The sequence below is a fragment of the Phacochoerus africanus genome, chromosome 12 (assembly GCF_016906955.1).
Source record: "Phacochoerus africanus isolate WHEZ1 chromosome 12, ROS_Pafr_v1, whole genome shotgun sequence".
NCBI lineage: Eukaryota > Metazoa > Chordata > Mammalia > Artiodactyla > Suidae > Phacochoerus > Phacochoerus africanus.
Window position 1 is genome coordinate 37,460,705 of NC_062555.1, and position 12,107 is coordinate 37,472,811.

The following is a 12,107-nucleotide window of genomic DNA, read 5'->3' on the forward strand; positions in this document are numbered from 1 at the left end:
ACAGACTCACTGTGAGAGGAACCTAGTCCAAGATCCTTCTAGCAGTTGACCTCCATAAACCCTCACCCTGACTAGTGGGCCACGATGGGGTTTGGGGTCCCCCAGACTAGTATTAACATGAGATAGTACCTAATAATCTCCCAAATATCTGAATATTTTCTGTTCTCTGTTTAAAGAAACCCTGGCAAATGGCTACAGATCTCTCTGGGAAAAGCTCAGAGCAGGGATTCTCAAATTTTAGCATATACCAAAATCACCAGAAAGGCTTGTTAAAATACAGATTGCTAGGCCACTCCTGAGTTTCTGATTCAATGGAATTGGGACAGAATCCAACAATTTGCATTTATTTATCTATTTATTTGTCTTTTTAGCTGCCTACACCACAGCCACAGAAATTCGGGATCCGAGCTTTGTCTTTGACTTACACCAGAGCTCACAGCAAGGCCAGATCCTTAACCTGCTGAGCGAAGCCAGGGATCAAACCTGTGTCCTCATGGATACCAGTCAGGTTTGTTAACCACTGAGCCAGGAGGGGAACTCCGAATTTGCATTTCTGACAAGTTTCCAGGTGATGCGGATGCTGCTGGTCCAGGCACCACACTTTGAGAACCACTGACTAGAAGCAAGATTTACAGAATTCACCTGTGAAAGACACAAGCCATCCTACCACACCCACCCACCCACACACACACACACCCAACCAAGGGGCTTCAGATCCAGGGAACTGATTTAAGTCAAGGAATTGGATAAAAGACTATAAATATCCAAAACAATTTGGATCAAATTTCTTCCCACCGGGCCTAGAAAATTTCCACTTACATGGGTCAAGAAGCACATGGGTAAATTGTCCATTTATTTCATTCCTAAGAATATTGTGATCAATTAGCCACCACGGATCCTTATGGGCAAAGCTCAATGATTACCACTTGTCCCTGCAGCCTATAGAGTAATTTCATTTAGCCTACTGCCATATGGTGAGCATCTGGACTCTACTACTCAAGGATGCCATTATTCTCCTTGAAATAAAATGCCCAGTCCCAAGAAAGTATGTCCCATCCTCATTCCTGCCTACTAAAGAAACCACTACAGTGCTTTCCAAAGAGGCTAGTTAGTGTGCCCATCACCAGTGTTTTTCTTTCTTCTTCCCTTTTTTTTTTTTTTTTTGCTTTTTTAGGGCCACACCAAAAGCATATGGAAGTTCCCAGGCTAGGGGTGGAATTGGAGCTACAGCTGCCGGCCTACACCACAGCCATAGCAATGCCAGATCCAAGCCACACCTGTGACCTACACCACAGCTCATGGCAACGCCAGATCCTTAACCCACTGAGCAAGGTCAGGGATCGAATCCTCCTCGTCTTCATGGATACTAGTCGGGCTCTTCACACACTGAGTCACAATGGGAACTCCTGAGAATTTACATTTCTAACAAGCCTCCAGATGCTGCTTCTGCTGCTGCTGTCTAAAGATCACTCTATGAGAACAACTGCCAGACCGCAAATTTTTCCCTATCGGAACTATAGCAAGATGAAGGATTTGGAGAATTAATACCCCAACCTCTTTCTCCTGCCACTGATCTCCTGCTGCTGCCTCTCACGGGCCAAACTCAAACTGAAGCTAAAGGATAAGGGATCCTGAGTGATATTGTCTGTAGACCTTTACAGATCAGGATCAAAAAGAGCGGAGAAATGGGGTGGGGTGGGGAGACACAGAGAATAATCAGAACCACCAGAAGCAGAAGGATCAAGGGAAAGATACATAGATGAATTGACAGGTATCTGAGTAAAAGGCTAGAATAATAATGGTTAATATTGAGTGTTTATTATGTGCCAGCCTCTGAACTAAGGGCTTTGCTTAGATTACCTCATTTAATCCTAAGAAGCAGATCTATTACCATACCTGTTTTATAGCTAAGGACTCGAAGACACAGAACCTGGATCATTTGCACATGGTCACACAGCTAAGCAAGTAAAACAATCTGAACCCCAACCTAGCCACACTTCTTGTAGAGTCTCCCTCCCCTGTGCTCTTTTTTTGTTTGTTTTGTTTTGTTTTTTTTAAAGGCCATACCTGCAGCCTATGGAAGTTCCCAGGCTAGGTGTCAAATCAGAGCCGTAGCTCCCGATCTACACCACAGCCACAGAGACATCAGATCTGAGCCACATCTGTGACCTATCCCACAGCTCACAGTAACGCCAGATCCTTAACACACTGAGCGAGGCCAGGGATCAAACCTGCATCCTCATGGATCCTAGTCAGGTACGTTACCTCTGAGCCACACCAGGAACTCCCTTCCCTGTCTCTTCTACAGTCAAGGGCAGACAGGCAGTGTGGGATGGCAGTAGAGTGTAAACCTTAAAGACACCTGCATTCAAGACATTGACTCGAGGAGGTCCCGTCCTGGTGCAGCAGAAACGAATCTGACTAGGATCCATGAGGATGCAGGTTTGATCCCTGGCCTCACTCCGTGGGTTAAGGATCCAGCATTGCCATTAGCTGTGGTGTAGGTCACAGTCGCAGCTCGGATCCCGAGTTGCTGTGGCTGTGGTGTAGGCTGGCAGCTGCAGCTCCAATTAAGACCCCTAGCCTGAGAATCTCCATATGCTGCAGGTGAGGCCCTAAAAAGAAAAAAAGAAAAATTTACTCGCTTTAGGACCTTGTGCTCTGAGCCTCTTTCCTTACCGGTCAACAGATATACTAACGGGATGATAATCATAACAATGACTTTCTAGTCTTATTGGGAAAGTGAAGCAAAGTAAGAGTGGTAAAGTCCTAGGTACAGAGCTTAGCACATAGTTAACAATCAGAAATACTATTACTGCTCCTATTGTTAATGGATAGAAAGAAAAATAAGTCAGAACTTATGAGGGAAACACTCTCCACTCTAAAGAGGGTCCTGAGCTTGAGCGGGGATGGGTGACCAGGCATCCCACATATCAATTTCTCTTCTGAAATTAAAGACCAGTCTATCTCTGGTCTTTCTCGTAAGGAAGGGAAATCACTTGCCCCCTCCCTCATCTGTTGATTCCTTGAAATTAAGGGATTTGGGTGAATATGAGCTGGCCAGCCCCTCTCCTTAGAAATCCCCTCTTGGTTCCCAGGATGGAGAGGAAGAGAAAGATGAGGGGGGCTATGCCAGACCAGGCTCCCTCCAGCTGTTCTGCTGACCTAGGTGTTGGGCATGTGAAATTGGTAACTGGAGAAAGGGGCTGAGTCAGGAGGTCGAATTCCTGAGGCCTGAGATGTGGGATTGGGGGGGGGGGGGGGTTGGGCCTCCTTCCAAGGAACATTCCTTTTCAACTCTGCCTGTCCCAAGGGAGGGGAGGGACTAGGGAGGGGAGGGACTAGTTACCCAGTGATGGATGGCAGCCACTGTGATGACCTGGGGGGCGCTCACCCCTGACTCCACGGTGGTCCTGAGGGGCCAGGGAGCCTTCACCACCACCAGCAGTGGAGGGAAGCATGGAGAAGAGAATGAGGATGAGGGATAAACCTAGGGAAGAGCGAGTACCTCCCCACTCTGGTCCCTCCATCCTAGGCATCACCTCTGGAGGCCAGCCCTATGGCTGATGACGCAAATGCCACCAGCGAGGTGCTAGCACAAATTCTCTCTCTCTGGAGCTGACAGCACAAGGTCCCCTTCTCTTGGCCAGATTCTTAGAGCTGAAGCCAAGGAAAGCAAAAGAGAGGGATGGGGGGTGGGGGCAAGGTCAGGCTCCGGCAGAAAGAGGGGGGCAGCGGGGAATCCACAGAATGGACTTGGAGGGGAATTTCTGAGCAGAGAAAGTGAAAGTTCCGGACCATAAATAGGAGGCACTGCCGGCTCCATCCAGCTTCCACACTCGCATTCCCAGGCTCCCTCGCACCCCAGGCTTCCCAGCCAAGTCTCATCTTCACACGGACTCCTGCCTGCCCTGGATCCACTCGTGTCCACACGCTTGCTGACAGTCTGCTCACCCTGATGGCATCCTATGCAGCCACACTACTGGCTCTCAGCCTACTAAGCCTCTGGACCTCTCCTGGTAAGGCTGAGGGGAGGCTGAGGGTGGAGGGGAAGTAGCGGGATGTTAGGGTCTCAGACTGCTTGGCACTGGGCGTGAGGGACACTGAGTTAGGGCTGCATGTTGCCATGAACCTGGGGGTTCCCCATGCCCTGTATGTGCCAGGGAGTGTGGGTGTCCCTGGGCCTCCCTGGTGGATCCAGGGTCTAACACCACCCCTCTCTCTGCAGGCTCTATCTCCTGCTGCCTCGGTTCTCCAGGCAGAAAGAGAGAACAGTATATATTTGCTTAAGGTGGGGAAAATAGGAGACGCTACGGCACGGCTAATAGTCTAAATATTTCAGAGTTCCCATGTGGCCCAGTAGATTAAGGATCTGGCATTGTCACTGCAGTGGCTTGGGTCACTGCTGTGGCATGAGTTCAATCCCTGGCCCGGGAATTTGCACATGCCATGGGCATAGCCAAAAACAAAAGAAAACAAAACCCCCCAAATATTTAACCATTTCTAAGTTCTACTAATACCAGCCTCCTGCCACCCCACCCCACATCCATCCCCCTACCAAAGTCACAGCATGAACTCTCCATTTACGGGGAAGTTGGAAGGATTTGGAATAGAGGTTGGGATGATCAGGGCAGAAGGAAGGCAGTTTTGGGGCTCGTGGCAGTGGTTGTTTGCCAAATAGCTTAGAAGTACTGCCATTTATTTAGGAGCCAGGAGGGGCCATACTGGTACATACTGGTTGAAAATCATTCAGGTATATCTGCCTCCATACACACACAGGTGTCCTTAATCCCTGCGAGGGTTGTGGCCTCCCCTTCTCAAAGTCTTTGTGTCCTGACACCACTTCTTTTCTTTTTCTTTTTTTCTTTTTTTTTTTTTTTTTGGCCTCACCTGCAGCATGTGAAAGTTCCCAGGCCACGAATTGAACTGGCACCACAGCTATAACCAGAGCCATAGCAGTGACGACACCAGGTCCCTAACCCACTGAGCCACCAGGGAACACCCTGACACTATCTTCTTTCCCCTAACCCCACCCTAGCTCTGGGAGATGCTAACGATGCTGAAGACTGCTGCCTGTCTGTGACTCAGCACCCCATCCCTGGGAATCTGGTTCGAGCCTTTCGCTACCTGCTCATTCGAGATGGCTGCAGGCTGCCTGCCGTGGTGTGAGTTGTGGGAAAAGCCTGTCTCCTCTCATTTGCCCATCAGCCGCTGATGCCACCCATGCCCCGCCTTCTTATCTCTCTTTTCCTAGTCAAGCCCAAACCCTGCAAGGAAGCCACTGACACAGGTTCCCAGGTGTGGTCCCCCACCTCTGTCCCTTACATCAGGACCCGCCAGGAAGTTGAGTGCCAGGGCTCTATTTTCTCTGACCTCTGACTTCTACTATACAGAGATGTTTTCTTTTTTTTTTTTTTTTGGTTGGGGGCACCCTGCATATGGAGTTGTCAGGCCAGGGATTCGATCTGAGCTGCAGCTGAGGCAATGCTGGATCCCTAACCCACTGTGCCAAGCCAGGGATTGAACCCATGCCCCAGCGTTCCCAAGATGCTGCTACCCTATTGCGCCACAGCAGGAATTCTGCTGACCTCAGACTTTTTTTTTTTTTGCTTATTAGGGCCGCACCCATGGCATATGGAAGTTCCCAGGCTAGGGGTGGAATTGGAGCTACAGCTGTTGGCCTACACCACAGCCACAGAAACAGCAAGGCAGGATCCAAGCCGTGTCTGTGACCTACATCACAGCGCATGGCACCGCTGGATTCTTAACCCACTGAGCAAGGCCAGGGGTCGAACCAGGGGTTGCGACTCCATGGTTCCTAGTTGGATTCATTTCCACGGCACCACGATGAGAACTCCCTGACCTCTGGCTTCTGACTCCAGGTTCACCACGCTGAAAGGTCGCGAGCTCTGTGCACCCCCTGGCCAGCCCTGGGTGGAGCGCATCATCAAGAGACTGAAGAGGAAATCTGCTAAGGCAAGCCCGGCCCTCCTCACCCCCAGCTCCTCCCTCTGAGCCCCTGTGCTTGTATGACCTTGATCTCCCTTCCTCCCCCAGAGCAAGCACCACCGCAACTAGCCCCTGACAGTCCCGCAGGGAGCCCTGTGTCCTGTGTCCTGAGTGAAAGAATGTGAATCACTGAAGCCCTGGGGAGACAAGCACCGGCACAGAGGACCAGACCTCCAGGAGCGTCACTGGGAGTGGGAGTGAGACTGAGTGTGGCGGAAGCACAGTGTTTCCACGCCCAGACTGCAATGCTTTCAATAAAGCCCAGCTGGTACCCATGAATCTGTCTGCTGTCTGTTTGCTGTTTGTCCAGAAGAACAGTGACAGGAAGGGGGGAGATGAATGGCAGGATTCGTTTCCACCCTGCATCCCGAGAGCAACCTCCTCCCCGACCTCCACGCAACACCCTATGTCCTCAAGACCAGCTCCCCCAGTCCACCCCTACCCCCATCTCCTCACAGCCCTACTGCACCCAATAGCTCAGCAACACAATACTAATCTTGAGTTGGTTCCCTGTACAAGCTAAACTCTCTCAGGCCTCCAAGTCTTTGCTCCCTGGGACAGGTGCTCAAGCATCAAGGCATCTCAGGGACCCAGTGCCAGTAAGGGGAAAGGGATTATTGGGAACTGGCTGGGGAAGAGCCAGGGAGCCCAACTCTATTGCCTGGGGTGGAGGGGCAGGTCCATCCACCCATACCACTCCCTCTGTCTGCAACATTCTTCTCTCTCTTCTGCCTGCCTGGCTTCCCGTCTGGGTCTGGATGACTCTCCAGGAAGCCTTCCCTGACTCCAGGCTAAGTTAAGGAGTCTCCCTCCCTCCAAAGCTCCCCAGGGCCCTTTTGCTCACCTTCGTGGACAGGGACCACGTCTATTTTGGTTTCCATTGTCTCCCTGGTGTCTAGCACATGGCCTGGCACAAGGCAGTCACTCAAGACACACTTGTCCTGAGAATAGATAAATGTGTGAAAAAAGACTGAGCAGCCAGGGTTGAAGGCCCATCTGTCCATATAGAATCTGACCTCACATAACTCTCCCAGACTTCAGACAATATTACAAAGCTATAGTAATCCAGACAGTGTGGTAATGGTACAAAAACAGACTTATGGATCAATGGAACAGAACAGAGAGCCCAGAAATAAACCCAGACACCTAGGGTCAATTCTTAGACAAAGGAGGCAAGACTATAAAATGGGAAAAAATAGTCTCTCAGCAAGTGGTGCTGGAAAAACTGGACAGCTGCATGTAAACCAGTGAAACTAGAACACACCCTCATACCATGCGCAAAAGTAAACTCAAAATGGCTTAAATACTTAAACAAAAGACATGACACCATAAAACTCCTAGAAGAGAACACAGGCAAAACATCCTCTGACATCAACCATACAAATGTTTTCTTAAGTCAGTCTCCCAAGGCAATAGAAATAAAAAGAAAAATAAACAAATGGGACCTGATGGAAACTTACAAGATTTTGCACAGCAAAGGAAACCATGAACCAAATGAAAAGACAACCTAGGGAACTGGAGAAAATAGTTGCAAATGATGCAACTGACAAGGGCTTAATCTTCAAAATATGCAAACTCATACAACACAACCAAAAAAACTCCAAACAACAAATCAAAAAATGGGCAGAAGGCCTAAAAAGACATTTCTCCCAAGAAGATATACAGATGACCAGCAGGCACATGAAAAAATGTTCAACAAAACTAATTATTAAAGAAATGCGGAGTTCCTGTCGTGGCGCAATGGAGACGAATCCGACTAGGAACCATGAGGTTGTGGGTTCGATCCCCGGCCTCTCTCAGTGGGTTAAGGATCAGAAGTTGCTGTGAGCTGTGGTGCAGGTCACAGATGCGGCTCGGATCTGGCATTGCTGTGGCTGTGGTATAGGCCAGCGGCTGCAGCTCTGATTGGACCCCTAACCTGGGAACCTCCATGTGCGGCAAGTGAGGCCCCAAAAAGCCAAAGCAAAAAAAAAAAAAAGACATGCAAATCAAAACTACAATGAGGTACCACCTCACAGTGGTCAGAATGGCCAGAATAAGTCTACAAACAACAAATGCTGGAGAGGGTGTGGGGGAAAGAGAACCCTCCTATACTGTTGGTGGGAATGTAAATTGATACAACCACTATGGAAAACAGTATGGAGGTTCCTCAGAAAACTAAGTACAGCACTAACATATGACCCAACAATCCCATTCCTGGGCATCTATCCAGACAAAACTATAATTCAAAAAGATACATGCCCCCCTATGTTCATAGCAGCACTATTCACAATAGCCAAGACATGGAAACAATCTAAATGTCCACTGGCTGATGAATGGATTAAGAAGATGTGGTACATATATAGAATAGAATACTACTCAGCCATAAAAAAGAACAAAATAATGCCATTTGTAGCAACATGGATGCAACTAGAGATTCCCATACTAAGTGAAGTCAGAAAGAGAAAGACAAATACCATACAATATCACTTACATGTGGAATCTAAAATATGGCACAAGTGAACCTATCTACAAAACAGAAACAGACTCACAGACATAGAGAACAGACTTGTGGTTGCCCAGGGGGGAGAAGAGAGGGAGTGGGATGGACTGAGAGTTTGAGGTTAGTAGATGCAAACTACTACATTTTGAATGGATAAGCAACGAGGTCCTGCTGTATAGCAAGGGAACTATATCCAATCTGGATACACCATGATGGAAGATAATATAAGAAAAAGAATGTATAGGTATGTATAACCGGGTCACTTTGCTGTACAGCAGAAACTGGAACAACATGATAAATCAACTATACTTTAAAAAAATCAAGGAAAAGAAAAAGAATCTGACCTCCGGGACAGCCCTCACCCCATCAGTCTGGGCCAGGTCCAGCCCCATTGCGGGCCATATGGCCATCCTGGGGCCATCCTTCTCAGGGATACTGACAGACAGACCTGGAAGCCAGAGGTCAGAGTGGGAGAGGGAAGAAGGAGCACCCAGGGAGCTGGGGCGATTCATCACGGAGCACCCCACCACCACCACATAGCCACACAGGCTCCCACACCAAGACAACGCTGAGACCTGGAGAGTCACAGGGAAGGGGTCTCAGCTTCGAGAGACAAAAGCTCTTGACTTTCGGAACATCGTACAAGGCTGCTCTGGGAGGAATGAACTCCTCTTGCTCAGGGAGTCCCCAGGGGAAGCTAGGACACCAGATTGAGCACCCTCGCTTAGGAACAGGGGCCATCATTATACCATATAGCTTCCCTGGTAACAAAAGCAGAACTGGGCAGGCCCGGGCAGCCTGGGAAGGGAAGCAGTAGCGAAGGGATTGTGTCAGCACCGCCTCAGTGAGCCAAGAGCACAGCAGCTTCTTCCTTACCTCTCTTCTTAGGAGGAGCTGATCAAAACCTCAGCTATCCTAGGTCTTAGAGCCACAGGTGTAGGTGGAATGCAGATAGTTTGCAAGAGCAGCTAGAAAAGCCAGGAAATTTGGCTCTGCTACCTGGGGGATATTACCTGTCTGTTCAAGCATCCATGCAACCATCCATCTAGCTGTCTCTGCATCCATCAGACCTCGCCAGCCATCCACCCCCGCAACCCACCCACCTACTCAACTGTCCATTAATCCATCCATTAAGTCAGCCAACCATGGAGTTCCAGAGGTCCTGACTGTGGACCCTCTTTGGACCTGCGCCCTAAGGGTAGAGGACAAACAGGTGTGAGGGGGGCACACCCCCTGAAATCCTTTTCAGTTCCCACTGAAGCCAAGTAGAGTTCAGCCTGCCACAGAGCCAGACACACATCTTCCCCCTGGATGCTTGCGCAAACACACAGAGTGGAGAAAGGAGGGTAGGAACCCTGAGGAAGGTGCTACCAGGACAGAGGCCCCTGGACACCACCTCCCTGACACGGGGATGGGGGCGGCAGGCTACAGGAAAAGATCATGAGCTCCACACCCAGCCCCTAGCCCCCAATCCTGCTTCTGCCCCTCACTGTGAAACTCTGGGCAAATCTCTTCCTCAATGCCAGCTCCAAGGCCTTAGTTTCCCCATCTGTCAGAGGAGGGAGAAGGGCTTAAATTTTTTTTTTTTTTTTTTTTTAGGGCTTTGCCTGCAGCATATGGAAGTTCCCAGGCTGGGGAGCAAACTGGAGCTGTAGCTGCTGGCCACAGCCACAGCCACAGCAATGCAGGATCTGAGCCTGGTCTGCAACCTACACCACAGCTCACGGCAACACCAGGCTTAACCCACTGAGCAAGGCCAGGGATCAAACCTGCATCCTCATGGATACTAGTCAGGTTCTTAACCCGCTGAGTCACAATGGGAACTCCAGGAGGCTTATATTTTAAGAGTCCCACCAAACAAAGATTTGATTCCTAAATCTTTGGGTCTGAGGCTAACCACCTCCAGCATTCACATGGGCTCCCCCGAAGTCATGAACATTCAGAATCATCCCTACTTCCCAGGGCCCCAGGAACCACCCTCTGAAAATAAAGGGGAAGTTGAGGTTCAGGAAGAGAAAAAACAGTTCCTGCTATGGTGTAAGGGATTGGGCAGTTATCTCTGCAGCACCAGGACACAGGTTCGATCCCCTGCCTGGCACAGTGGGTTAAAGATCCGGCATTGCCACAGCTGTGGCGTAGGTCACAAATGTGTCTTGTATCTGATCCCTGGTCTGGGAACTCCATGTGCCAAGGGGAAACCAAAAAAAGGCAGAGAGAAAATAATCCAGGAGTTGGTGAATAGGCTTGAACGACCCCCTTGCTGGGCCTTGGGGCCTGGGGGATGAAGAATTTCCAAGAAGCCTGAGCCCTCCCACCCCTTCTCCAGCCAGTGTCTTCCCTTCCAGCTTTCCCCCTCCCTCTCGTTCCACTCCCAGCCACCAAACCTCCTGGGCACTGGGGCTTATTCCCGTATCTCCCTGCCACACATAGGAGGGCTTAGCTCAGCAATCTATGACTTGTTCCAACTCACTGAGACATTTTCAACACTCTGATTTCATCTAATCAACACCTGCCCTGTTTCACTATGATTCACTGACAAGTGTTGAGTCTTTATCCCAAGTCCTGGCGGGCCCGCCACCCACCTGCCTACCTGACGGTGATGAAGCTGCCAGCTCTCTGAGGGCTGGGGTGGCCTCCCAGCTCCCTGACCAGGATATGGGGGCCTTGCTGCCTGCCTCTAAAGACACCCTCCTCTCTTGGGCACATGGCACTTGCTATAGGTTTAAGGCTGGCAGCTGCAAGATCCGTCCCTACCTGAAGATCTGTGGTCCCAACAGCTCATCTCCCTAAAGGGACCTGACATCCCAGCCTTTTTGTCCACCTACCCACAGTGACTAGAAAGCTCCCTGTCCTGTCTATGGATAGAGTTCCCAGGAGGAAGACTGGGCCCGCCCATCTCCATTGCCAACATTGCTCTGCATGGGGAGGGGGAGCGGGGGGCGGGGGGAGAGGAGGGGAGGGGGCAGCATAGAACAAGGCCCAGGACACACTTGATTAACAAAGAATGAAATTGAACATGGCCCTTTCCCACGATTCCCCCTCCTCCCCCCACCACTCACACCTGGATCACATCCAGTTCCCAAGGCAGCAGGGCTGTCTCTGTTTCATGGCTAAGTGTTTGGTCAGAGCCAGCTCCATACGGTTTTGATCAGATTTTCATCATCTCAAGTTCAATTTCTCGGTAAGCCCCCACCACATATCCCCTTCTCTGGCCTCCGGGAAACGCAGAAACAGCCAGAAAACCTTCGAAATAACAGTTTTGCGAAGGAATAGGACTCCCAAGTGGGGAGTTTCCTCCGAGAGCCCCTCTGGAGGAATCAGCAGGAACTTTTCTGGCCAGAGAAATTTCTCAATGGCCCCTGAGCCTTTGTCTACATGAAAGACTTGGCTGTGGGGTACTAGCTGCATCACCCCTAGTGCTTCCTAGGGACTGGGCCCTGCTTTAATCTCTATTATCATTCTTATGTTGCGGCTGAAGAAACTGAGGTACAGAAGTTAAGGAGCTTACCCAGGCTAGACGGATGCTAAAGTGGCAGAGCTGGCAGGTCTGAGCTGGGCAGTTTGGCTCCAATTTATACTCTTAGCTTCTTCACATAGCACCTCTCTGAGCTGATCC

The 12,107-nt window shown here is 49.9% G+C and overlaps 1 protein-coding gene across 1 annotated transcript; it reads left to right on the plus strand.

Annotated features, from left to right (window-relative positions):
- The first annotated feature begins 3,788 nt into the window (after window positions 1-3,788).
- CCL19 (C-C motif chemokine ligand 19) lies at window positions 3,789-6,288 on the plus strand. The gene is made up of 4 exons (XM_047754829.1): window positions 3,789-4,019; window positions 5,039-5,165; window positions 5,883-5,976; window positions 6,058-6,288. Exons 1-4 carry the CDS (start codon window positions 3,959-3,961, stop codon window positions 6,076-6,078), a joined length of 303 nt encoding a protein of 100 aa, XP_047610785.1. The 5' UTR covers window positions 3,789-3,958; the 3' UTR covers window positions 6,079-6,288.
- The last annotated feature ends 5,819 nt before the right edge of the window (window positions 6,289-12,107 follow it).

What these genes read in the sequence shown, in the direction of transcription:
- CCL19 (XM_047754829.1), top strand. Translation starts at nt 3,959, where the DNA reads ATGGCATCCTATGCAGCCACACTACTGGCTCTCAGCCTACTAAGCCTC. An exon ending in AAGCCTCTGGACCTCTCCTG is followed by an intron (nt 4,020 to 5,038) that starts GTAAGGCTGAGG and finishes ACCCCACCCTAG; the next exon opens with CTCTGGGAGATGCTAACGAT. An exon ending in TGCAGGCTGCCTGCCGTGGT is followed by an intron (nt 5,166 to 5,882) that starts GTGAGTTGTGGG and finishes TTCTGACTCCAG; the next exon opens with GTTCACCACGCTGAAAGGTC.